The sequence below is a fragment of the Lethenteron reissneri genome, chromosome 71, assembly GCF_015708825.2.
Source record: "Lethenteron reissneri isolate LAM-NWPU_2019-01 chromosome 71, ASM1570882v1, whole genome shotgun sequence".
Lineage (NCBI taxonomy): Eukaryota > Metazoa > Chordata > Hyperoartia > Petromyzontiformes > Petromyzontidae > Lethenteron > Lethenteron reissneri.
This window is the reverse complement of record NC_083849.1, coordinates 267131-294131: the sequence shown is the minus strand read 5'-3', so window position 1 is coordinate 294131 and position 27001 is coordinate 267131. Positions and strand designations below refer to the sequence as shown.

The window sequence follows — 27001 nt, the reverse complement described above, 5'->3', positions numbered from 1 at the left end:
TGGCGGCCGTGAGCAGGAATGGAACTCGGGTCGCCGCGTTCGCTCTGCACGACCGCCACCGCCGCCACTACCCCACGCAAACCTCTTCATTGGTGGGGCAGATTAAATAAGTATAACCCGTAAAAACAAAGTTTTTCACTATAAATCCTTTATATGCGTGGCAGCGAACTTAATATAAAGGATTTAAAAATATATTCGCCTGTGGAGGACGCGGGGATCGATCCCGCGACCTTTGGCATGGGAAGCGAGGGCGCTACCAACTGCGCTACTCCGCCACGGCCTGTGCAGGGGTTACGCTCTGGGCTCCTACACTGTGACGTTCAGCCAAAGCCATGAATTAGTTCTATTTGAATATATGTAAAATAAATTTTTTTGCCTAAAAAGTGTAAAATTTTGGGATTTTTTTTTCACGAACAATAATTGTCTGGCACAACGAGTCTGTGTGGAAAATGTCAGCTCGATTGGATCACGGGAAGTGGGTTAAAAAACGACCGAAAGATTTGCACGGTCCTAAGCAAGCAAGCAAGCACGCGAACTTAATATAAAGGATTAAAAAACACACTCACAGGCACGGAGTGAACTTTAAACTCGGTTCATATTCTTAGATTTTTTTCGGTAAAGTCACCATGTAGGTAAAAATGTAAAATTAATTAAAGTAAAATAAAATAAAAATCACGACGTTTCGGAGGCAACACAAGCTTCCGTCTTCAGGTGGAACCGTCACAGCCCGACAGCTGTATCAAGTAAATGAGAGATTGCAGGAGATACCACTCCGTATATATACTGGTTGAGGGGGGGGGGGGGAAGGGCCAGGACCGGCCCACTGTTTATTATCATGGTAAGGCGCGGCTTGAGACTCCGGCTAGATTACATAACAAATGAACCCCCCTCAACCATTATATATACGGAGTGGTATCTCCTGTAATCTCTCATTTACTTGATACAGCTGTCGTGCTGTGACGGTTCCACCTGAAGACGGAGGCTTGTGTTGCCTCCGAAACGTCGTGATTTTTATTTTATTTTTATTTTTTACCTACGTGACATTACCGAAAAAACCTAAGAATATGAATCCTTGCAGTCACGAAAGCTTCAAATCTAGAATTAAACTCGGTTGTTTGCAATTTCTCGATCCGAACCCATCCGCCACACTCCATGATTCTCCTCCACAAACCACTTGCTATCAATCACGATTCACCTTAACCCATTTTATTCGTACTTTATACATGTGTACAATATAAATACATCTACAAAGACAAAATAAAAGATCAGTCCTCTCTTTCTCACACACACACACGCGCGCGTGTCATCGTCCAATATTTCAGATTGGATTATTTTTGTCCGGTGCGAAATAAGTTCAACATACATGCGTGGGTCTGTGGGTCTCTGTGTGGGTCTGTGGGTCTCTGTGTGAGTCTGTGGGTCTCTGTGTGCGTCTGTGGGTCTCTGTGTGGGTCTGTGGGTCTCTGTGTGCATCTGTGTTTCTCTGTATGGGTCTGTGGGTCTCTGTGTGGGTCTGTGGGTCTCTGTGTGAGTCTATGGGTCTCTGTGTGAGTCTGTGGGTCTCTGTGTGAGTCTGTGGGTCTCTGTGTGAGTCTGTGGTTCTCTGCGTGCATCTGTGGTTCTCTGTGTGGGTCTCTGCGTGTTTGTGGGTCTCTGGGCCTGTGTGGATGTGGGCCTCTGTGTGCGTCTGTGGGTCTCTGTGTGCGTCTGTGGTTCTCTGCGTGCATGTGGTTCTCTGTGTGGGCCTTTGCGTGTGTCTGTGGGTCTCTGGGCCTGTGTGGATGTTGGACTCTGTATGGGTGTGTGGGTCTGTGGGCTTTTGTGTGGGTCTGTGGGTCTCTGTGTGGGTCTGTGGGCTTTTGTGTGGGTCTGTGGGTCTCTGTGTGGGTCTGTGGCTCTCTGTGTGGGTCTGTGGGTCTCTGTGTGGGTCTGTGGGCCTCTGTGTGGGTCTGTGGTCCTCTGCGTGCATCTGTGGGTTTCTGGGCCTCTGTGTGGGCCTGTGGGTCTCTGCGTGGGCCTCTGTGTGCGTTTGTGGGTCTCTGCGTGGGCCTCTGCGTGTCTGTGGGTCTCTGGGCCTGTGTGGATATGCGGGCCTGTGTGTGGGCCTGTGGGTCTCTGCGTGGGTCTCTGTGTGAGACTATGGTTGTGTGGTTCTCCAAAAGAGTCGTTCTCTGTGTAACTCTACGAGTCTGTGTGCAAGTCTGCAACACCAAAAGCAACCTCCCAATGCCTTTCAATTAAGACACCACATACACGTCACGCATTTCGTTCGACTAAATTCCCCGAATAAGTATGCATATCCTTTAGCAAAGGCACAAAACAATAATTTACTTGTGAACGCGTGAGCCTCAAGACCCCTTGTAAAGAGACTCCTGCCCCAACTGTTCGCTGTAGGCGTACAGTGATGATTGCTATTGGCGATCCCAAATGAATCATTTTGCGGAGTAATCTCTCAGCTGGAGGGGGGGGGGGGTGTTTGGTCCGACAGCTGTGAGAAGGCGCGTGGCGTTTTCGTTTTTGTGTTCAGCTACGGGACACGGAGAGAACACGCGAACCCCACAGTGGCCAGATGTTGACTACCTCGCCTGGTAGGCAGGAGGTCGTGGGTTCGATCCCAACCCTGACGCCTGCTGCTGCTGTATATTTGGAGTTTGCGTCTCTCTATCATCACGGTGGCTATGAGATGTTTACTACCTCGCCTGGTGTACAGGAGATCGTGGGTTCGATGCAGACCCTGACGACCCCTGCTGCTGCTGTATATTTGGAGTTTGCGTGTCTCTCTCCCCGGGTTGTGGATTTGTCTCCAGGCCCTCCACGTTCAGAGTGAACATCACGTGTCTAGAGTCGTTGCCGACTGCTATAAATTCCCACATGGTGATGAGCCACTTCGTTGAGCTACAATCTGCGATCACCAGACCGCTTCTGAAAGACTTCCATAGCAGCTCAGTGGGTTCCTTACCTGGGAACATTTAAAAAAATGTTTGAAATAGTTTAGTTGAAGAATGCACAAACATCAGCACAGAAAGAGGGGCTCGAACCCAGCCAGGCTCCTGGAACTTGTGGCGTGGCGGAGAGGCGGCGTTGGGTGCCCCCCCCCCGCCTGCACACACGTACACACGTGTGTGTGTACGTGTGTGTAGGTGTGTACACACACGTGTGTATGTGTGTACGTGTGTGTAGGTGTGGAGCGATAGTGTAGCGGTTAGCACGCTGCGCTATGAACCCGGCGACACGGGTTCGATTCCCACTCACTGCCAACATCAGTGACAATTATCTGAACCGGTCCTGGGCCTTCCCTAGGTCGACTCAGCCTCAAATGAGTACCTGGTGCGGTGTGTAAACATTGCCACTAGGGAGACAAAGGCGGTCGGGCGTGGTGCTGGCCACCCACCCCCTCGTGTACCGTTCTGGCCTTCATAGGTGCTCGCTAACAGCACTTGCCCCTACAGTCTGTTAAGGCTATACAGGGGATCTCTGTCTTTGTAGGTGTGTACACACACGTGTGTATGCGCATACACACATGTAGGTGTGCACACGCGTGTAGATGTGCACACGCGTGTAGGTGTGTACACACACGTGTGTGTGTAGGTGTGCACACACACACACGTGTGTTTACGTGTACACACATACACACGTGTAGGTGTATACACACGTGTGTATGTGTGAACACGTGTGTGCACGTGTACTGGGGGAGGACAGCGAAACACACAACGCGATTCTAAATCAGCTGTTTGCAATCTTGGACCGGTGGTCGAAACGCGCCTTGAGGTGCGTCTCTTGCACTGTCGTCTGTGCAAGAGGCACCCAACTCGGCCTTGACAGACGTCAAATAATAAAAACCTGCTCCTCTCCCGACTTGTTATTTATTTGTTGTTTTGGTCATCCCCGACTCGCCACGGGCACCCCGCTCGGCTGGTGGTCGCCGCTGAGGTCGAGAGAGCTGCTGCCCATGGATCGCGATGATGGCCGACGTTGTTGTTGCCGTTGTTGCCATTTCCGATGTTGTTGCCATTGTTGTTGTTGTTGTTCCGCGCCCGCCCCGTACCATTCCTTCTGTACGGAGCCGTTCCCGTCGTGCCGTCAAGCGCACCGACGGCCGCTTTACCGAGGTGGCGATATCGGTACTCAAAATGAGCGTCGACTGACCGATCGATCAATGCTCCACTTGCCCGCAGTGGTCCGTCTGGGTGGCTCCTCCGGGCTCGACATCGGCATCGATGATGTAGACACGGGAGAGCGACAGCCTCAAGGCCCCCTTCAAAGAGGGTCCTGCCACGGGTGGGAGAGGTGGCCCCGCTCGACGTTCCCCGCCCGACGGCAAGGACAGAAGCGACCTGGTCATCACGAGTGACGGCTCAACCAAGTGGCTCATCGTCATCGTCGTCATCGTCGTGTGGACATTCATAGCAGCAGCCACACACTCTCAACACGTGACGTTCATTCTAAATGTTGGTGTTGGGGAAAAAGCAGAGCACCCGGAGAAAGATCCACACGGCCGCGGGGAGAAAGTGAAAACAAATATACAGCGAGGGTCAGGCTCAGGATGCAGCCGACGACCTCCTGTATAGCAGGCGAGGTAGTGAACATCTCCTGGCCACCGCGAGATGTTTCAGTGTCTGTGCAAGGAACTCGCCGACAGCTGCCGAGGAGTCTAATCACCGGTGGTGAGTGGAGCACGGCGGTGCAGGAACTTTCACCCCATCGGCGCCCCCCCCCTCCATCCCCCCCTACCACCACCACCCCCCCCCCCCCTATCGCCTTAACAGGCTGTTGGGGCAAGTGCTGTTCGTGAGTAGCAGCACACGAAGCGGTGGGTGGCCAGCACCACGCCCCACCACCTTCGTCTCCCTAGTGGCGATGTTTACACACCGCACCAGGTACTCATTTGAGGCCTAAGGCAGGCCCAGGACCAGTTCGGATAATGAATCTGTCACTGGCGTTGACCGTGAGTGGGAATCAAACTCGTGTCAAAGCTTGCTTCGAATTTGCAGTGCGCTAACCACGACACTACCGCTCACCCCACACAAAGACAAAGATCCCCCGGACAGCCTTCGACAGAATGTTGGGGCAAGTGCTGTTAGCGAGTTCCTATGAAGGCCAGAACGGCACACGAGGGGGTGGGTGGCCAACACCACGCCCGGCCGCCTTTGTCTCCCCAGTGGCGATGTTTACACAGCGCCCCAGGTACTCTGCGCGCTGTGCTCACCACGACACGACCGCTCACCCCGCACAGAGCCCTGTACAGCCTGAACAGGCTCCTTTGTGTAAGTGGCACAGACGCGAGCACGGCGACACGCGGCGCTTCCCACCCTCACCGGCCACGCACCCGAGTCAGTGAAGGGAACGCCGAGTCAACAGGCGCTGCTCTCCTCTCGCCGCGGGGAGGAAGGGGAGCGGAGGAAGAGGACTTCCTCTCATTCCTCTCCTCTTGGCGAGGGAATAGCAACGCCGGCTGTCACAGCGTTCCCTTTATGAATCGGCGCACGGCCGCAACTCCACCAAACCCTAACCACCACCACAACCATGACCACCACCACCACAACCATCACCACAACCACCACAACCACCACCACCACAACCACCACCGTCGGAAGCGCGATCCCCGGCCTCGACGCGGACGCACACTCGTCCCGGCGCTCGTCCCCAGGGCCAGCCGCCCGCCAGCCGAATCTCCATCCCCCCCACGGCGGCGGGTCGGGCGGCCGGAGCTGCGGGCCTCCGCGTGCGCGGCAAGGCCCGGCCCGGCAGCCACCGCCGACGGAGGCCCCCCCCCCGCGACCGGCCGTCCCGAGTCGTCGTCTCAGACCCCGTCGGTCTCGACGATGCAGCGGATGAAGATGGTGTCGTCGCGCACGTAGGCCTGCCGCTGCTGGCCCTGCAGCCGGGCCAGGGGGCAGAAGAGGGGGCAGCCGCTGGCCACGTTCAGGTCGCCCGTGGGGCGCTGGAAGGAGGAGGACGTCACGTCCGGGCGGAAGGCGTCGATCACGTGCTCCCGCCGGTCTTGGTCCAGCAGCATCATCGTCACCTGCGGCGTCGCAGGGGGGGTCGGTCGTGGGGGAGGGTGGGCACGGAGGGTGGGACAGGTTAGGCCTCAACACGGTCAAGGTTCGGCGGCTGGTGAGTGGCTGGGTGAGTGGCTGGCTGAGTGGGTGAGTGGCTGGGTGAGTGGCTGGGTGAGTGGGTGAGTGGCTGGCTGAGTGGGTGAGTGGCTGGGTGAGTGGCTGGGTGAGTGGCTGGGTGAGTGGGTGGGTGAGTGGGTGAGTGGCTGGGTGAGTAGGTGGGTGAGTGGGTGAGTGAGTGGGTGGGTGAGTGGGTGGGTGAGTGGGTGAGTGAATGGGTGGGGAAGTGGGCGAGTGGGTGGGTGAGTGGGTGGGCGAGTGGCTGGGTGAGTGGCTGGGCGAGTGGCTGGGTGGGTCGAGTTGAAACAATCAGAACCTTCACAATTTAAATAGTTTGGCTGCGTGACTCACCATCTCGTGTAACCGCTCAACCATCACCACTCACCCGTTTACTCATTCACTCACTCAACTACCATCTCCCTCACTCGTGCACAATCATCTGGTCTCGTGATCACCTCCCACTGGAGTAGACTTCTCCTGGACATTCAGCAGTTCGCCTGCTTAATCTCTTTTCATTCCTCGATTCAGGCATTACACCCATTCCCTTCCTCTCCCCTCACCCCTCCACTCCTTCCCATCCCTCCCCAAGAGCCCTTTCGTAACCCCACGCGCCCCGTGGTACGGCTTGCACGCCCCTTGCCATTTAAATCACTCTGTTGTTGTTGTTGTTGTCAATGCGTTGAAACTATGTTAGGCGTGCATTGAGCGAAGGCGGCTTGATGCATATAAGATGATAATAATCCACCCCGAGACTCGAGTGAGGCACCTTGTACTTGAACGGCCACGGCAAGAGGGCGTCGTGATCCCCCTTCATGATGACGAAGAACAGCGAGAGGTGGCTGCCACGGCCGGCGCCGTCCCCATTTGGGTAGAGCCGGAGGCACATCTTGTATCCATGCTGGCTTGTGTAGAACGCTGTGTGTGTGTGTGTGCGTGTCCGCGTGTGTGCGTCACGACAAGGTACGGGTTAGTGACGTGGAACGGGACGAGCAAAGACAACTTGTACCACCGCCGGCATCGCCGCGACCGCTCGCTACGCCACGTGGCACCTCGTGACGCCACGTGGCACCTCGTGACGCCACGTGGCACCACGTGGCACCACGGCCGCTTGCTGCGCTGACCGCACGGCTCTGCCCGCGACGCCACGGCACCTCCTGTAACGAGACATTTCTACGCGACGCCACCTCCAGTGACGCGCTTCCTGTAGCGAGTCGCTGCTTTCTGGTGACATCACTTCATGTGACGTCACTTCCTGCTACTGCATGCCACTTGCCATGACATCACCTCCTGTAAATGAGACACAAGCTCACGGTGACATCAGGTTATGGGACACCACTCCCTGCCACAGCACGCCACTTCCTGTAAGATCTCATCACTTCCTGCGGTATTTCATCAGCAAGAACATTTGTTATTGCGCAATCTTACACGAGTCCAGTCCCTCACGAATGCGCATTGATCACGCGCCGCACTCGGCTCTCCGAAACAACATCGTTCTGAGGCTCTTGCAGAACTGGCTCGAACTCATGGATCCCGATCGTGAGCTGGTAGCGGCGTGCGAGGCTCCCACGCGGGTACAGCAGCAGGTCACCGCGAGCCGCGGGTCAGAGTCACATTTGGGTCTCATCACGAATCAAACTCGTGATCGGATCATATTTCGTCACTTCCTCCAATGTCACTTCACGTAATAGCACGGCACTTGCTGTGGCATCTCATCACTTCCCGTGACCCCGATTCCTCCTGCATCACTTGGCATGAAGGCACATCACTTTCCGCTACGCGTAGATTCATGACGACATCGCTTCCCATGACATGGCTTCCCATGACATGGCTTCCCATGACATGGCTTCCCATGACATCGCTTCCCATGACATGGCTTCCCATGACATGGCTTCCCATGACATCGCTTCCCATGACATGGCTTCCCATGACATGGCTTCCCATGACATATTAACATGATTATTCTTCCTTCCATACGGCGTTCGAGAAGCGCCCGGCAACCGGGCGTTCAGTTTGCTCGTCCAATCGGCGTGTGGCATCCCCGTACCCTCCAGCGCAAGCAAACGGATCGTGCCATGCTTCCGTTCTTCCCACGTTGCCGTCCTCGCGATCAGCCGTCAAGCCGCGTTCCTTCCACGCGAGTCGAGGTTGGGGTGGTTCCTGCATCGGGTCGTCCCAGTCACTCGCCGCTTTTGTTCGCGACGTCGCAGGGCCGGACACAATCCGACTTCCCGCGCCACCGATCGCCAAAGTTCCGTCTCGCCCCCCCCCCACCACCCATCATCATCATGCTGCTGCTGTCAAACCCCCAATGGTTTACAATGGTGTCGTGGACCTCACACTGATGATGTCCTATCGGCCAAAGTGACCCCAACCCCTCTGAGAACTAGAGAACACGTTCCAGGTGCCATCAAGATTGCTGGGCTGGTCATGAAGCTCTCAATACCCTCAGGAGCACACGTCCATAGTTTTATTTTGCCGGTGACGACTTGGCTCCAGTGGTGGCGTTTTGGCACTTTGGTGTGCTTGTTGCAGAGAGGCACGCGCTCCGAGCCCAGCCGGCCGCCCTGATGAATACTGCCGGCGAGACTTGGAGAGTAATTCTGCTGCTGTTCACAGTCCGATTCGCCCGGAATGGACGTGAGAGACCCCGCGACGTCGCTCACAAGAGTCGGCCCCGTCTTCGCGATGCCCGCGTCACGCTCCGCCATTCGCCCGCCCAGCGGCGGTGACATCACCACAGGGCTTGCGCCAGGCTAGGTGCACTTTAAGGCCACGTGGAGTGTCGAACGGCCGCTTGTCAAGAGGTTCGCAGGACAGACCCAGGTGGTGCCATGGGTCGACCGACTTGAGATGACCGATGCACCACCCGTGTCCGCTACTGTGCACGCGCACCGCAGCAGCAGCAGCAGCGGCAATGGCCGCGTCCCCACTGGCAGCAGACGGATGCCCCAACGTCGCTCGTGAAGAGCTCTCACCTGAGTTTTGGCCTGGGTGGTGCTGGTGGTGGAGGAGGGGGGAGGGCTCAGGGTTACAATTAAAATTAGTTGCTAACATCAAAGACAAAGATGCCCCCGTAGAGCCTCAACGGAACTTGTTGGGCGAGTGCCGACAGCGAGTAGCAGTGCCTATGAAGGCCGGAATGACACGCGAAGGGGCAGGTCGGTGGCAGGCACCATGCCGGCTGCATTTGTCTCCCTAGCGGCGATCTTTATGCACCGCGTCAGGTTCTCGTTTGAGGCCGATTCGAGCTTTGGGAGGGCTCAGGACTGATTCAGATAATCATCACCGATGTTGGTTGGCTGCGAGTGGGAATGGAACTCGAGATTGTAGCCGGGCTCATAGAGCAGCGCGCTAACCACTACACCACCGCTCCCCACATCCGAACATCGCCACCACCTTCACTATTGTCCTCGCCATCATCACGATCGGTAATATCCTCACCACCACCAGCAGCAATGTCTATCATCAACTTCATTACCATCAGCTAATGCCTCTCATCATCATTATCACCATCATCACCATCACGGACATCCTAAACAACGACAACGATTTCCCGTGTAGTCTTTAACAGACTGTTGGGGCGAGTAGCAGCACCTATGAAGGCCGGCACGGCACACGAGGTGGTGGGTGGCCAACACGATTGTGCCTTGGCCCACCTTTGTCTCCCCAGTGTTCATTTCCACACACCGCACCAGGTCTTCTCATGAGGCCTGGGGACAAGCCCAGAACCGCTTCAGATAACGACCACTCCCCACAACTTCAACGCCAACACTACCAGCACCATCAGGCAGCCAACATCCATCATCATCATCATGGACACCATCATGCAATGTCTATACAGCAGCCAGTGCCTGCCGTCATCATCATCATCAATATCCTAACCACCAAAACCACCACATCCAACATCATCACCATCGCGACGGCAAGACGTTAACTACCTCGCTTGGTCGGGATCGAACCCACGACCTCGTGGATACCAGACAAGGTAGTTACCATCTCATAGCCACCGTGCTGCTGCTGCTGCCATCGTAGCGGTGACAGGGCACAGAAGAAGTCTGTGCAGCCCGTGGCTGGCGCCGGGGTGGACGGGGCGGAGGAGGAGGAGGAGGGGACGGCGGCGGCGGTGGGGGTGGGTGGGTGGGGGGGTGGTGGGCAACCTGGCGAGTAGAAGGCAAGGTTGCGCCCTTCGCTGGCGTCGCGACTGCGCTGGCGGAAGCTGGAGATCTTCCACAGGAAGACTCCGTCGAAGGTGGCCGCCTCGAGCGAGAGCAGGCGGCCCCGCAGCTCGGCCAGCGCCGCCTCCTTCGCCGCCAGCTGGCGCTCCACCTCCCGCATCTGAGCACGGGGGGAGCACGCAGAGAGAAGACCTGCGGTGACGGTGGTGGTGGTGACGACTGCGGTGCTGACGGAGATGGTGCTGATGGTGGTGATGGAGATGGTGGAGATGGTGGTGATAATGGAGATGGTGGTGGCGACGATCACCGCCACCGCCACCGCCGCTACCTTGGCCTGTGCCGCGTGCAGCTGCTGCTGCTCCTCCCGCCGCTGGCGCTCCGTCTCCCGCTGCGCCACCGCCACCCTCTCCGTCTCGCGGTCCAGCACCTTGACGATGTTCTCGAACGCCGTGAGCATGCGCTCCACGCGCGCCAGCCGCCCCAGCACCACCGCCGCACCACCCTCCTCCTCCGCCCCTCCCTCGGCCGGCGGCGCCGCCGCCGCTCCCTTCTTGCGACCGCCCCTCGCGGCGCCGGCTTGCCCCCGTCGTGGCGATACTGACGCCAAGCTGGCGCTGTTTATCCCGGAGTCCGCCTTGTTCCAGCTGCCGCTGCCGCCGCCGTCGCCGCCGTTGACGTCGAGCCGTTCCAGGAGCTCCTCCAGCTTGCGCACGCGCGACTCGACGGCGCCAACTCGCCGGGGGACGGCGCCGGCGCCGGCACCGGCGGCCCCGTTCTCGAGGACGGAGCGCTCCGACGCGGGGGGGACGAGGAGCGCCGAGCGCAGGGACACGAGCGGCGCCAGCAGCAGCCGCAGGTGAAGCGGCACCGCCGCCTCCTCGTGCCGGGAGAGCTCACCACGCGAGACCTGGTGCCGTGGGGGGGGGGGGGGGGGTGCGGACAGCGTCGTTGCCACGGCGACGGAGCGAGAGAGCGCAGTCGTCGTGGCGATCGTTGCCGCGGTGACGACGATGTGAGGCTCGTGGCGGCGATGAGAGCGGCGATGGGAGCGGTGATGATGACGATGATGGGAGCGGCGATGATGACGATGATGGTACCAGTTGAAAGGGTAAAAACCTATTACTATATTTTGCCACTGGTAAAGGAGGTCTCATAATGTAAATGCTTACCCCGAGCTCTCAATACTCTGATAGTGCGCTGTCTTTGAGTTGTACGCCTTTTGGCGGCATCTGGTCCAACACCAATGGAGACTAGGCTCTAAGAAAAGCTGTCTCGGGTGTGGACCAATCAACTTCAAGGACAGTGCATATCATTATCATCATCAGAGTTGTTTCTTTTTGTTTGCATTTTGACTGCTTGTGTTGTGGTTATTGCAAACATGATGCCTTGTATAAAGGTGTCAGTTTTTGTACCAGTTGAAAGGGTAAAAACCTATTACTATAATGGTAATGGTCAAGCTGATGAGCATAACGCTACTGCTCCGACCGATGCCAATCACGACGACGATGTTGGTGATGGCACCCAGGCAATTGCTCGGCAGCAATCGCTCGTCGGTAACCGACGCGCGACAGGCATCACGTGACCACCGCCGCCGCCACAAGTGCGTGCTGGAATCCATCCGTGCGGCGCTCACCTTGACCGTGCAGCCGACGTCCTGGAAGGGGCAGGGCAGGGTGGAGAACTCGCAGTGCTCCTCGTGCACTGACTGAGACGCACACGCAGGGGAGAGAGTCAGGGGAGAGAAAGCCGAGATGGGAGGGGAGAGGGCAGCGATGGGAGAAGGGAGGGAGGGTGGAGAGGGGGGAGAGAGGGGGGGTAGAGGGAAGTGAGGAGAAGAGAGGAGATATTAGAGAGGAGAAAGAAGAGAGAGATAGAGAGGGAGGGAGTGCAGAGGGAGGGGAGAGGGTGTTCGTTGCGTGTCGCGCTAACGACTGCACCACCGCTCCCCCCCATCTATAATGCTACACCCCCCACCACCACCACCGCATGCATAGCAGTCCAGGGACCCTATCCCCCCCACCCCCCCAATGTCAATCCCTGAACGCGGTCCCAGGCGTGGCGCCCGCCCCTCCCTCCGCCCCCCCCCTCACCCAGTACTCCTTGACGGTTCCGGTCCAGGGGCAGCCTTCGTTAACGCAGCGAGCGGAAAGGCAGTCGATCTCCCGTTGAGCCGCCCTGTCGTGAAAGGCCTGCCAAAGCATCATCATCATCATCATCGTCGTCGTCAGCAAAATCATCATCAGCAGCAGAATTACCATCATCCGCATGAGCAGCAGTGGCATCATCATCAGCAATATCATCATCAGCAGCATTAACATCACCATCGGCTTAAAGCTTTCGCGACTGCAGGGATTCATCTTCTTGGTTCTTTCGTGACTTTACCGAAAGAACCAAGAAGATCACCATCGGCGTCAACGTGATCAGCATCCAAAGCATTATGTACCCGTAGCATTATGTATGTTGAACTTTTTTCGCACCGTACGTAGTCAACCGTGCTAATTGGATGTGCGGGGGGGGGGGAAACAAACTAAACCCAAAGCAGTTCTCACGAAATTAGTTCGTCAATCTAAATCATTTAAAAGTGCATAGCTCCAGTAGCTTCCTAATATTGGAAGGAAACAGCGTTCCAGACGGCCGCCGAAGGGCATCTGAAAGTGCGCGCGACACGGTGGACCGTGTTTGTTCGATGGCGAGCGAGCGAGCAGCAGTGGCGTCAATACTTGAACAGCGCCAACCGGAATCATCAGCTGGCACCGCTCAGAGCCTGGCTTCCAACTCGAGTTTAGCCGCTGCCTGTGGTCAAACAGTGTCACCCTCAAGTGGTCTCAGGCCCCATCACCGGCGACTCGCAGACTGTTAAGAGCTACACGGATATCTACGCAGACTTGCCTAGAGACTCAACGGCTTACACGCCGATGCACCAGACTCTAAAACGAGAGACACACGGACTCGCACAGAGACACGCAGTCTCGCAGAGGGAACCACAAACTCGAATAGACTGAGTTGCGATTAAACTGGGTTCTCAAGCGCCGAGGGTTGGTGGCTTCAGCCCGGTATCAGACGACTCGCGTAGAGACCCACAGACTTACGTGGAGGCTAAAAGTGTCACAGACTCATAGACTCGCACGGGGACGCACAGACCAACACAGAGATCCAAAGACTCACAGAAAGACTAGACCCACAGACTCAGTGGATGGTCTCAGCCCGGCCACCTAAGACTGCACAGACAAAAACACAAACCGTCACAGGTGTGCTCCTCATGCGGATAAAGGTAAAAAAAAAATGTCTATTCTTCTCGGACACAAGGTGATGCAATGCTCGCTGCAGAGATTACAATGGAACATCTCACATTGCTGCCTTGCGTTGAACCAATGGTTCAAGGCAATCCTGACCCTGCTGATGAGGACCCTGAATGTCGAAACCGGTCCAGAGTTTTGCTTGTGTGAGACACTAGCTGTGTGTGTGAGACACGGGCTGTGTGTGTGTGTGACACGGGCTGTGTGAGACACGGGCTGTGTGTGTGAGACACGGGCTGTGTGAGACACGGGCTGTGTGTGTGACACGGGCTGTGTGTGTGAGACACGGGCTGTGTGAGACACGGGCTGTGTGTGCGAGACACGGGCTGTGTGAGACACGGGCTGTGTGTGTGAGACACGGGCTGTGTGTGACACAGGCTGTGTGTGTGAGACACGGGCTGTGTGTGTGAGACACGGGCTGTGTGAGACACGGGCTGTGTGTGCGAGACACGGGCTGTGTGAGACACGGGCTGTGTGTGTGAGACACGGGCTGTGTGAGACACAGGCTGTGTGAGACACGGGCTGTGTGTTTTAGACAGGGGCTGTGTGTGGCTGTCTGTGTCTGGCTGTACCTTCGTGTTGTCGAGAATGGACAGGTGGGGGTCGAACACGTTTTCATCTGTGCATTTGGCGCAGGTCATGTGCCTCTGCCTGCCGAGGAGAGACAAAGGGGGGCGCCACGGCAGCGAGATGTTGACTACCTCGCCTGGTACACTGGAGGTCGTGGGTTCGATCCCGACCCTGACGCCTGCTGCTGCTGTGTATTTGGAGTCTGCGTGTCTCTCTCCCCCTGGTTTTTCTCCGGGTCTCCTGGTTTTCCCCTCAACGTCACGCGCTCACAGTATTTGGCTGCTCTAAATTTCCACGTGATGAGCCACTTCGTTGAATTGTCATCTGTGATAGCCACGTCACTTCTGAAAAAGAGCTAAATAGTTCCCTGGGGGCCTTACCTGGTAAAATAATATACGCTGCCAAGCCTGGTGGTGTTCATTCAGACGCTGTCTTTCCGACAGACCTGTTCTTCACCTGAGGACGGCTGCTTGCGTTGTGGGCGAAACGTCGTGAGAATTGTATTTTATTATGTTTAATTATTATTATTTAATTATCTCCCTTCTACGTGATGACTTTACCGAAAGAACCAAGAAGAGGAAAATAAAAACAGTTTTAGTGATTAGTTTAGTTTAGAGTCACAGGCCTGGCAGCATCGACAACGATTCTCACGGGAGAGTGAGAGCATCTCTTGGCTCACCGGACCAGCTGAGCCAGGCAGGCCTGGCAGTAGCGGTGGCCGCACTGCGTCTGCACCGGCGTGCGCAGCAGCAGGCGGCAGTGGCAGCACAAGTGCTTGGGGTCGGGCGCTGAGGAGCCAAGGATGGCCGGGTTCAATCCAGCCGCAGCCTCCGCCGTCTCGTCCCCCTCGCCGTCCTGGCCGGCGGCGTCCCTCCCGGCGATCGACTCCGGCCCATGTGCGCTCGCTGGCACCGCGTGGGCCATGCACGGCTCAGAGGGGCCTGCAGGGAGGGAGGGAGGGAAGGGAGGGAGGGAGGTCAGGCAGGTGCCTTCGCCGCTATGGTGCTGGTAGCGCAGCAGCAGGGGATCTGGTGATGGGTTTTTGAGGGTGATTTGGGTTTCTTGTTGGTGTCTATGAACACAGTAACACACAATGGGACAAATGTTACACGGGAAACCCGCGTTATAGCTTTGATTAAAAAAGGGAGCACATAAGCAAACCAAAAAAATAAAAAAAACGACATGATGAATGAAGTAAAGTGCCGAAAGACCGAGCATCTTTCTCGTCTGATCGTTATAAAAAAAACAAAAAGAGGGAGCGAGGGAGGGTAATTGAGCACGTGGTGTACTGGCCACCCACCCGCACACTAACAGCACTTGCTTCAGCAGCCCATGTGGGCGACACAGCGGGGGAGGATCTTTGCCTGTGTCTGTGTGTGCCATTGTTCTTCACAGTCAAGCCACTGTGTTAGTCTATGGGTCAGTGTTAGTCTATGGGTCAGTGTTAGTCTATGGGTCAGCATTAGTCTATGGGTCAGTGTTAGTCTATGGGTCAGTGTTAGTCTATGGGTCAGCGTTAGTCTATGGGCCAGTGTTAGTCTATGGGTAGTGTTAGTCTATGGGTCAGTGTCTACAGTAAACCCACTCAATGGAGGAACAGCGACACGACACAGACTCTCTGCTGAAGCTCTCTTGTCGTGGCGAGCAGCAGCAGCAGTGAGACCTCCACTTTCGCTTCTCGTTCCTGAACCGTATTGTTGCTGCTATAAATAAATATTATTTATTTATTATTATTCAGGTGGAGCACACCGACTTTTCTGTGAATTTGTATTATTCTTTAAATTCCCCTGCCCGCCCCCATATCCGTGGGATTCGTCCGCCCATATCAGATGATAGCGAAGGCGGCGGCGGCAGCAGCCACTACGCGGTGATGAGCCGTCACTACCAACAATTTCCCGAGCTTTGCGGTCCTCTTTACGTCAAGGTGTTCTCGGCACTGATCAACGACAAGTGTTCGCAGTGCGAGAAAAAACCGGAGCACCCGGAGAAAACCCACGCGTGCGTGCGTGTGAGAGGGAAACACTCGATCCTGTACAGACGGAACAGGTAAGAGAGTCCACGGGTTTGCTCTTACCGCCTTCTGGCAGAACCAGTGTTTAATGCCCACGGCAAGGGAGTTCCACGACCGTGTGTGATCCACCAAACGTCGCAGGCTGCACAGTGTTGCATTACAAGCCAGGTGGCACCACCACCACCACCCAGCTAAAATAAATAATATTTTTCTTCACGAACATTTTCTAAATATCACTATTACGCTCATTTTCCCAGCATCTTGGCGAGTCGCGCTTCAAAAAAGGGATGCTGCTTAGCTCAATGGGCTTTTCTTGGGAAATCAACTTCTGATTCAGATGGTTTTTCCAGAGGTGGGGGTTGGGACTTTTTTGGTAATGTATGATCTCAACGGAGTGATTTGCATGGTAATTGTTCAGCCTTGGGGATGTTTTGGCCAATACTAGGTTACACTGTTAGTGGTTACTCTTTAGCACCCATGCAGAACTACCATAAAGTGGCGGTGACGTGACCACAGCGCTTGTGCCAGGTTCGATGCACTTTAAGTGCACACTTTGAGGCCACGTGAAGTATCGATAGCTCTCTGCTAGCCGGTCACGGGACAGACTGACCGAGATGACTAGCTGTTGCACCACCACCTGTGCTAGCCATTGTGCCAACTCGCTGTATTTTATCCGCCCAGTGCAACGCTCGTTGTTGTGAGCGTCGCTTCTCCAACCACTGCTTTTGTTGGGAGGGCGACTGCCTCTACTGCCCAGTAGCGTTTTACAGGGAGCTCCCCCACAGAGGCCAATCTTGACACCGCTGGTCGCCAAGTCCACTCAGCTCCACATACTCCTGTACCGCATCAGTCCATCTCTTCTCTAGCTTATGCTGCGCCCGTTTAGCCTCCTGTATCCGGTCAAAAGGAAGCTGCTTGGGCATGCGGTGGCTGGGCATGCATGCGACATGACCCAGCCAACGCAGCCTTGCCTGCTGGAAGAGCTCACTGATGGGAATGTGTCCTGACCTTTCAAGGATTTGTGAGATCCTCACACTATCCAGCCTGGTGGAACAAACCCAGGATGGATCGCAGGCAGGCCTAAAAGTTTTAAACTGGCATAGATATTCCATGAGAAGATATAAACTACCCGCCTGGTACACAGGAGGTCGTGGGTTCGATCCCGACCCTGACACCTGTTTATTTGGAGTTTGCGTGTCTCTCTTGCTCTCTCATCACCATCACTGCGGGCAATATACCGTTCCGTGGTAGTCAAGCGGTAGCGGAGGTCTCGGTTTACAGGTTGATCTACATTCCCACCCTCACCTATCGTCATGCGTTTTGAGTAATGACCTAAAGGATGAGATCGCGGGTACAAGGGGCCAAATTGGGGTTTCTCCGTGATCGGGTCAGGAGTTCGGTAATCCGGGAGAGCCTCAGAGTCGAGCCGCTGCTCCTCCGGATCGAGAGGAGCCAGTTGAGGTGGTTCGGGCACCTTGAAAGGATGCCCCCCCCCCCCCCCCCCCCCCCGGTAGACTCCACCTGGAGTTCTATCAGGCAGCAGCAGCAGAAGCGTCCCACTGGGCGAAGAATTCGAGACCGGCCCAGGACCACGCTGGCGGTGGGACGGTGTCACTCAGCTGGCCTGGGAACGACTGGGAATTCCTCAGGAAGAGCTACAGTCTTTGTATAGTTTATAGTAGTGTATAGTGTATACTAGTGTATAGTGTAGTGTATAGTAGTGTATAGTGTATAGTAGTGTATAGTTTATAGTAGTGTATAGTGTATAGTAGTGTATAGTTTATAGTAGTGTATAGTGTAGTGTATAGTAGTGTATAGTTTATAGTAGTGTATAGTGTAGTGTATAGTTTCTAGTAGTTTATAGTAGTGTATAGTGTAGTGTATAGTTTATAGTAGTGTATAGTAGTGTATAGTTTATAGTAGTGTATAGTAGTGTATAGTTTATAGTAGTGTATAGTGTAGTGTATAGTGTAGTGTATAGTTTATAGTAGTGTATAGTTTATAGTAGTGTATAGTGGTGTAGTGTATACTTGTGTATAGTTTACAGTAGTGTATAGTAGTGTAGTGTGTAGTAGTGTATAGTAGTGTAATGTATCGTAGTGTAGTGTATAGTAGTGTAATGTATCGTAGTGTAGTTTATAGTAGTGTATAGTGTAGTGTAATGTCTGTCCCCAGCAAGAGAGAGGTGTGGACCGTCCGACTCACCACGCTGCCCTCACCGGGGACAGGCGGACTGACCACTGAGAGACGAACGAGAAGCGACTTCGTTACCATTTCTGAGCGCAGCCACATCGCTTTCGAACACGAGCTACATCGCTTGGCGGTGGGCCTCAGCTGGTCAAATAAAAGTGTCATCGTGTATAATTCGAGGGCTCCACGTTTGTCAAGCGCAGAGAGACCATCACCACATCACTCTCTCTCACGAACTCAGCCTCATTAAAGTTAGTTCTTGTGTGAGATCGCGTTGATAGGAATGTGCCACCGAGGCCTCTTCCGAGTTCTCAGCTAAATCATCTAAACCAACTTGAGCCCACGTCTTGTCTGATGCTGGGCCGTCTTCAACAATTGACAAAGCAGCAGACAAACCTCCATCAGTCTTATTATTTATATATACCGTATATCACACTCGTCCTGGCACATATTTAAAACTTATAGTCTTATTCACGCCTCGATATATGTATAATTGTGTTAAAATGTATTTTCTACGTAAGCCCGAGGAGGCATTTTCCTAAATCGCCTACCGCGATGCAGGCAGCCTTATGTGGACTGCGTGTCCAGGCAAGACGGGAGGAAGGGACCAGGCCTCAGGCCTTCTCAGGGTTTAAACTTACTGTGTTTACTATTTAAACGTTGTCTAAACAGTACAAAACTTTACTGCTTGGAAATTCAACAGCCATTTACCTCAAGGGAACTTCCTTCTCTAAGCTTAAGTTAGTAATATAATTATATTACTATTACTGCACTGTACGTCGTTGGAAGCGTTCATTTTCATCCATACTTCACCACCCCGGTCCATTAAACTGGTTGGTGAATTGTAATTAAACTTGATTCGATTCGCCACTGATGAAAGCCGCGGGGAGAATACAAGGTGAGTGTGTTCCTCTCTCCCTATAGAGTAATTAAAATATAAATATACTATAGCAGTGAAATAACCATAGTGTACTCACCTGCAGATGAGGGTGTCAGTAAAAGTGTTTTACTCATCAACATGTCCTCCCCTACATTGGGAAAGCACTGCACAGTACACAAGATCTGCTCAGTACACTCTGTACAGTACACAAGCTGTGCACAGTACACAAGGTCTGCGCAGTACACAAGCTCTGCGCAGTTCCGATCATTGACCGTGGGACTCCACGAAGTCTTCCCGATGTCGGGAAATCCCCGCCCACTGCTACAACGACGCGAGGTGCTGAGAGGGGAATCCCCTTCAACCCCCACCCACCACAGCCCCCACCCACCACACACCCCACACACCCCCAACAACCCCCCCCAATCACCCCCCACAACCCCCCCACCACACCCCCCCCCCCACAACCCACCCCCCCACAACCCCCCCCCCCCACAACCCCCAACCCACACCCCCTCACCGCACACCCCACCCAACCCCGCCAACCCCCCCCCCCACACCACCCCCCCCAACCCCCCCCCCACCACAACAACAACAACCGCCGTTCGCCACTAAGTGGCGGTGACGTCACCACGACGCTTGTGCCAGGCCATGTGCACCTTGAGGCTACCACGTGAAGTGTCGAACGCCCGCTGGCAGGAGGTCACGGGGCAGACCCAGTTGCTACGGGTCGACTGACCGAGATGACCGAGATGACTGGCTGATGCACCACCTGTGCCCCCTACTGTGCCAACTTGTTGTGCTTTATCCACCCGGCGCTCCGCTCGTTGTTGTGAGCGTCGCTCCTCCGCCCTCCGTTGTTGTTGGAGGGCGACTGCCTCCAATTGCCCAGTAGCGTCCTTCACGAACCTCCTCCACAGAGGCCGATCTTGACACCGCTGGTACCAGTCATCGGCAAGTCCACTCAGCTCCACGTCCTCCTGTACCACATCACTCCATCTCTTCTCCAGCCCGTGCCGCGCCCGTTTAGCCCCCTCGATCCGGCCGAACAGAAGCTGTTTAGGCATGCGGTGGCTGGACATGCGGGCTACATGACCCAGCCAACGCAGCCTTGCCTGCCGGAGGAGCTCACCGATGGGACTTTGTCCAGATCTTTCCAGGATTTGTGAGCTCCTCACACAATCCAGCCTGGTTAAACCCAGGGTGGATCGTAGGCAGGCCAGCCTAAATGTTTCCAACCGGCGAAGATGCTCCATTAGGGGGGTCCACGTTTCGCAAGCGTAGGGAAGGGAGGGAATGACCATGGCCGAGAAGACATGAAGCTTCGTGCGGAGCGACAGACCAGGTAGCTTTCACGCAGCGTTACGCAACCGATGAAAAGATATTGCCGCTCGACTGATTCGGAGTGAGACCTCTGCTGTTAAAACGGAGCTGGTCATGAGCACACTGCCCAGGTATGGGAAACCCTCCACTCTCCACTACTGCCCCATCATCGATTGGGAGTTGTGGGAGTGGAGTGTCCGATAGTACAAAATACCCAGGCAGGTGCTTCGTTTTGGTGGGGCTGATGGTAAGGCCCCACTTCTTAGTGGCACACTCCAGTCTCAGCAGCAGCGTCTCCAACTCCTCCTCTGAATGAGCAGCAATTACCAAATCATCAGCATACATAACGTGGTTGACCAATAGGCCCAGGGGGTTTCGTCAGCAAACAAACACACGTCTGAGGCCACCACCATCACCACCATCACCACCACCATCTGAGGACACCACCACCATCACCACCACCATCACCACCACCACCACCATCACCACCACCACCATCTGAGGATACCACCACCACCATCACCACCACCACCACCATCTGAGGACACCACCACCATCACCACTATAACCACCACCATCACCACCACCATCACCACCACCATCACCACCACCATCTGAGGATACCATCACCACCACCACCATCACCACCACCATCTGAGGACACCACCACCACCATCACCACCATCACCACCACCATCTGAGGACACCATCACCACCACCACCATCACCACCACCATCTAAGGACACCACCATCACCACCACCATCACCACCACCATCTGAGGACACCACCACCACCATCACCACCACCATCACCATCTGAGGACACCATCACCATCACCATCTGAGGACACCATCACCACCACCATCTGAGGACACCACCACCACCATCACCACCATCACCACCACCATCTGAGGACACCATCACCACCACCACCATCACCACCACCATCTAAGGACACCACCATCACCACCACCATCACCACCACCATCTGAGGACACCACCACCACCATCACCACCACCATCACCACCACCATCACCATCTGAGGACACCATCACCATCACCATCTGAGGACACCATCACCACCACCATCTGAGGACACCACCACCACCATCACCACCATCACCACCACCATCTGAGGACACCATCACCACCACCACCATCACCACCACCATCACCACCACCATCTGAGGATACCATCACCACCACCACCATCACCACCACCATCTGAGGACACCACCACCACCATCACCACCATCACCACCACCATCTGAGGACACCATCACCACCACCACCATCACCACCACCATCTAAGGACACCACCATCACCACCACCATCACCACCACCATCTGAGGACACCACCACCACCATCACCACCACCATCACCACCACCATCACCATCTGAGGACACCATCACCATCACCATCTGAGGACACCATCACTACCACCATCTGAGGACACCACCACCACCATCACCACCATCACCACCACCATCTGAGGACACCATCACCACCACCACCATCACCACCACCATCTAAGGACACCACCATCACCACCATCACCACCACCATCTGAGGACACCACCACCACCATCACCACTATAACCACCACCATCACCACCACCATCACCACCACCATCACCATCACCATCTGAGGACACCACCATCATCACCACCACCATCTGAGGACACCACCACCACCATCACCACCGCCTCACGAAGTAAACGCGACCATACCTGGTGTTGGAGAATGGCGAGAGGTCCATACAATCCGAGGCACAGCAGCCCCAAGGATGCTGATCGGTGAAACTGTGTTCCGGTTTCAGGATGTGAATGCTCAAGACACAGCACACGGGCTCACATAAATAAATAAATTCCGCGGTAACCCCCCACCCACGTAGGGGGAGCTGTAAATCCCCAAATACACAGCAGCAGCAGCAGGCATCGTCAGGGTCGGTACCGAGCCCACGGCCTTCTGTACACCAGGCGGGGTAGTCAACATCTCGCCACCGTGATGATGATGAGAGAGAGACGCAAACTCCAATATACAGCAGGAGCAGCAGCAGGCGTCAGGGTCGGGATCGAACCCACGACTTCCTGTACACCAGGCGAGGTAGTCAACATCTAGCCACCGTGATGATGATGAGAGAGAGACGCAGCAGCAGGCATCGCCAGGGTCTGTACCGAGCCCACGGCCTCCTGCACACCAGGCGAGGTAGTCAACATCTCAGTACCGAGCCCACGACCTCCTGCACACCAGGCGAGGTAGTCAACATCACAGTCCCGAGCCCACGGCCTCCTGTACACCAGGCGAGGTAGTCAACATCTCAGTACCGAGCCCACGGCCTCCTGTACACCAGGCGAGGTAGTCAACATCTCAGCATCGAACCCACGGCCTCCTGTACACCAGGCGAGGTAGTCAACATCACAGTCCCGAGCCCACGGCCTCCTGCACACCAGGCGAGGTAGTCAACATCTCAGCATCGAACCCACGGCCTCCTGTACACCAGGCGAGGTAGTCAACATCTCAGTACCGAGCCCACGACCTCCTGCACACCAGGCGAGGTAGTCAACATCACAGTCCCGAGCCCACGGCCTCCTGTACACCAGGCGAGGTAGTCAACATCTCAGTACCGAGCCCACGGCCTCCTGTACACCAGGCGAGGTAGTCAACATCTCAGCATCGAACCCACGGCCTCCTGTACACCAGGCGAGGTAGTCAACATCTCAGCATCGAACCCACGGCCTCCTGCACACCAGGCGAGGTAGTCAACATCTCAGTACCGAGCCCACGACCTCCTGCACACCAGGCGAGGTAGTCAACATCTCAGTACCGAGCCCACGACCTCCTGCACACCAGGCGAGGTAGTCAACATCTCAGTACCGAGCCCACGACCTCCTGCACACCAGGCGAGGTAGTCAACATCTCAGTACCGAGCCCACGACCTCCTGCACACCAGGCGAGGTAGTCAACATCTCAGTACCGAGCCCACGGCCTCCTGTACACCAGGCGAGGTGGTCAACATCTCAGTACCGAGCCCACGGCCTCCTGTACACCAGGCGAGGTGGTCAACATCTCAGTACCGAGCCCACGACCTCCTGTACACCAGGCGAGGTAGTCAACATCTCAGTACCGAGCCCACGACCTCCTGCACACCAGGCGAGGTAGTCAACATCTCAGTACCGAGCCCACGACCTCCTGCACACCAGGCGAGGTAGTCAACATCTCAGTTCCGAGCCCACGGCCTCCTGCACACCAGGCGAGGTGGTCAACATCTCAGTACCGAGCCCACGGCCTCCTGTACACCAGGCGAGGTAGTCAACATCTCAGTCCCGAGCCCACGGCCTCCTGCACACCAGGCGAGGTAGTCAACATCTCAGTCCCGAGCCCACGGCCTCCTGTACACCAGGCGAGGTAGTCAACATCTCAGTACCGAGCCCACGACCTCCTGCACACCAGGCGAGGTAGTCAATATCTCATAGCCACCGTGGGTCTCACGACTGGGCCGCACTGGCGATCAGGGCGGTGTTTGTGCGTGAACACCGGTGACCATTATTACAACCGGTGTTTGGCCTCCCCTAAGTTGACTCAGCCTTAAATACGTACCTGGGACGATGTGGAAAGGGGCCGTCCATAAATGACGTCACGCACCTAGGGGGGGGGGTCAGACATTTGTGACGATGTGTGACGGGGGGGGGGTGAGAAATGTGACGTCACAACAAAATGCGCAACTTTAAATAAATAGACAACACGTTCTACTTAATTAAATAGACTTGGTAATAAATATTTTCTCCTACAACATCAGAGTGCAGCAGCGCCACATTAAACACGCACTACAATGACAATAGTTTAAAGCGATTTGAAGCATGTTTTATTTTTTTTTTGGGGGGGGGAGGGGGCAGAGCTTTGTGACGTTATATTTGAGGGGGGGGTCTGACTTTTTGTGACGCCGTGTGACGAGGGGGGGGGGTAAGAAATCGTCCGAAATCGCGTGACGTCATTTATGGACGGCCCCTAAGTCGACTCAGCCTTAAATAAGTACCAGGTACGATGTGTAAACAACGCCTTTTAACAGGACGTTGAGGCTTTGCGAACAATCTTTGCGTGTGATTGTACTGTGCCTGTGTGTGAAGTGCACCTAGCCTGGCACAATCGCCGTCACCGCCACTGGCTGTGTGAATGGAGGTGTCGTGTCCACGTGTGACTGTGATGCTGTGTGCGCGCATCGTTGTGATGCAGCAGCAGCATCGCCGTCATCATCGTCAGACACCATCCATCGATCTGATAACTTTCATTTAAAGGACTTTAAAAACGCCGCCCACGGAGTGGATATTGAATCATTATGACGCGCGTGGCTGAAATAGCGGCGTTAATAAAGGCGAAGTGGAAAACGGCCTCGTGGTAAAACGATATAATTCCTGTTTTCGTGAATGTTTTACTGGTAGGAACCTCCTGCTACACCAGCCCACAGGGGATTATTGTGTCCGTGGTGCAGGGAGGGGCTGGGTGGGGAGAGGCTGGGTGGGGCTGGGTGGGGAGGGTGGGTAGGAGCTGGGTGGGGAGGGTGGGGCTGGGAGGGGAGGGTGGGGAGGGGCTGGGTGGGGAGGGGCTGGGTGGGGAGGGTGGGGCTGGGAGGGGAGGGTGGGGAGGGGCTGGGTGGGGAGGGTGGGGAGGGGCTGGATGGGGAGGGTGGGGCTGGGAGGGGAGGGGCTGGGTGGGGAGGGTGGGGCTGGGAGGGGAGGGTGGGGAGGGGCTGGGTGGGGAGGATGGGGCTGGGTGGGGAAGGGCTGGATGGGGAGGGGCTGGGTGGGTAGGGTGGGGCTGGGTGGGGAGTGGGGCTGGGTGGGGAGGGTGGGGCTGGGTGGGGGGTGGGAGGGGCTGGGTGGGGCTGGGAGGGTGGGGAGGGGCTGGGTGGGAAGGGTGGGGCTGGGTGGGGAAGGGCTGGATGGGGAGGGGCTGGGTGGGGAGGGTTAGGCTGCGTGGGGGGTGGGAGGGGTGGGGCTGGGTGGGGAGGGGCTGGGTGGGGAGGGGCTGGGTGGGGAGGGGCTGGTCACCCCGTGGTGCCCTTATAAAACTCAACGTTTAACCTACTCACGCCGGCTTGTGCCCGCCCTCACAGTCGGGCATATTTGGGGAATACACCACGCCCTGGCCGTTGACCCTGCAGGCCATTGCCCGAGAAACCCACCAACGTTCCTACCAGCAGCTCCCTCCGCAGCAGCAGGAGGAGGAATGTGTGAACCGTCACGGGTTGAACTCGGAAGATCTTTGCAGTTTCCAGCCGCCGATTGTGTCGACCTCGGGGGGAGGCCCAGCGGGAGGGGCGGCCAACAGAGTAGGCGGCTCCACGTTCCGCTCGAGTTGTCGGTGACGTCCAGGGCATGGCTCGTCGTTTCTGTGCAGGTGTCGGGGTTTGTGATTCGCCATCAGCCACGGTCTACCCACCGCTGGACGATGGCCTCCCCTCCTCGTCATTCACGCGATAATTGCACGGCCGGAGAGTTGTTGGGTGTCTCGGTCGACGCCGTCGGTGAGGTTCGTCTGGGCTGGGAGGTTCGTCTGGGCTGGGAGGTTCGTCTGGGCTGGGAGGTTCGTCTGGGCTGGGAGGTTCGTTTGGGCTGGGAGGTTCGTCTGGGCTGGGAGGTTCGTCTGGGCTGGGAGGTTCGTTTGGGCTGGGAGGTTCGTCTGGGCTGGGAGGTTCGTTTGGGCTGGGAGGTTCGTCTGGGCTGGGAGGTTCGTCTGGGCTGGGAGGTTCGTTTGGGCTGGGAGGTTCGTCTGGGCTGGGAGGTTCGTTTGGGCTGGGAGGTTCGTCTGGGCTGGGAGGTTCGTCTGGGCTGGGAGGTTCGTCTGGGCTGGGAGGTTCGTCTGGGCTGGGAGGTTCGTCTGGGCTGGGAGGTTCGTTTGGGCTGGGAGCCCCGTGAGGGTCGTCACGTGGTGTCTGGCGACGTCCCCATTGTTCAGCACGAAGGCCGCGTTTAAACTCAGAGTCGGCCTGTGGCCACATCTGTGAAACTGAAGCTTACTGCTGTCCGGTCCGATTCTGTTCTTTATCGGCAAGTATTTAATATTGCCGATAGGCTAAGTAAAATATTGTCGAAAAATCAAACATTTGTAATCGCACATCAACAAATATCTCACGTCCTAAATGATACACAAGTCCAGTAAAGATCCCAAACTATCCCTCAAATGTGGCTTCTCTCACCGAATCCGGCTTCAAGACGATTCAGACCACACCCTTCATCAGCAGAGCCACTCCGACAGGGGGAAGGGCCGCCGTAGTGCAAGGACAATTCACCACCCGAGGCGCACTCGTTGTTCGGGTTATCACTCCATTTTACTTCAAAACAAACTGATGACAATTTAAAAAAATTAACACCGGCCGAAATGTCTCGACGCGCGCGACCCCCCCCCCCCCCCCTCGGAGGCAAGGCCGAGGGGT

At 55.8% G+C, this 27001-nt stretch overlaps 1 protein-coding gene across 2 annotated transcripts; it reads right to left on the bottom strand.

Moving 5' to 3' along the window:
* Positions 1-1190: 1190 nt before the first annotated feature.
* Positions 1191-22413, bottom strand: LOC133361243 (TNF receptor-associated factor 2-like). Of its 2 annotated transcripts, none has more exons than XM_061580146.1 (9): positions 22299-22413; positions 14840-15101; positions 14163-14241; positions 12385-12483; positions 11928-11999; positions 10623-11201; positions 10277-10454; positions 6886-7034; positions 1191-6025 (listed from the first exon to the last, which is right to left on the bottom strand). In XM_061580146.1, exons 2-9 carry the CDS (start codon positions 15082-15084, stop codon positions 5801-5803), a joined length of 1626 nt encoding a protein of 541 aa, XP_061436130.1. In that variant the 5' UTR covers positions 15085-15101; positions 22299-22413; the 3' UTR covers positions 1191-5800. The 2 variants fall into 2 exon arrangements, with proteins under 2 accessions (XP_061436130.1, XP_061436128.1); XM_061580144.1 differs by lacking the exon at positions 22299-22413 and adding an exon at positions 19339-19584.
* Positions 22414-27001: the final 4588 nt, after the last annotated feature.

Bases quoted from the DNA above. Each gene is read 5' to 3' on its own strand.
- LOC133361243 (XM_061580144.1), bottom strand. From the start codon at position 19,381: ATGTTGATGAGTAAAACACTTTTACTGACACCCTCATCTGCAG. The intron at 12,484-14,162 runs GTACAGCCAGAC...ATGCTTTGGCAG, and splicing joins CCATTCTCGACAACACGAAG to GCCTTTCACGACAGGGCGGC. The intron at 12,000-12,384 runs GTGAGGGGGGGG...TGTGCGTCTCAG, and splicing joins GAACCGTCAAGGAGTACTGG to TCAGTGCACGAGGAGCACTG.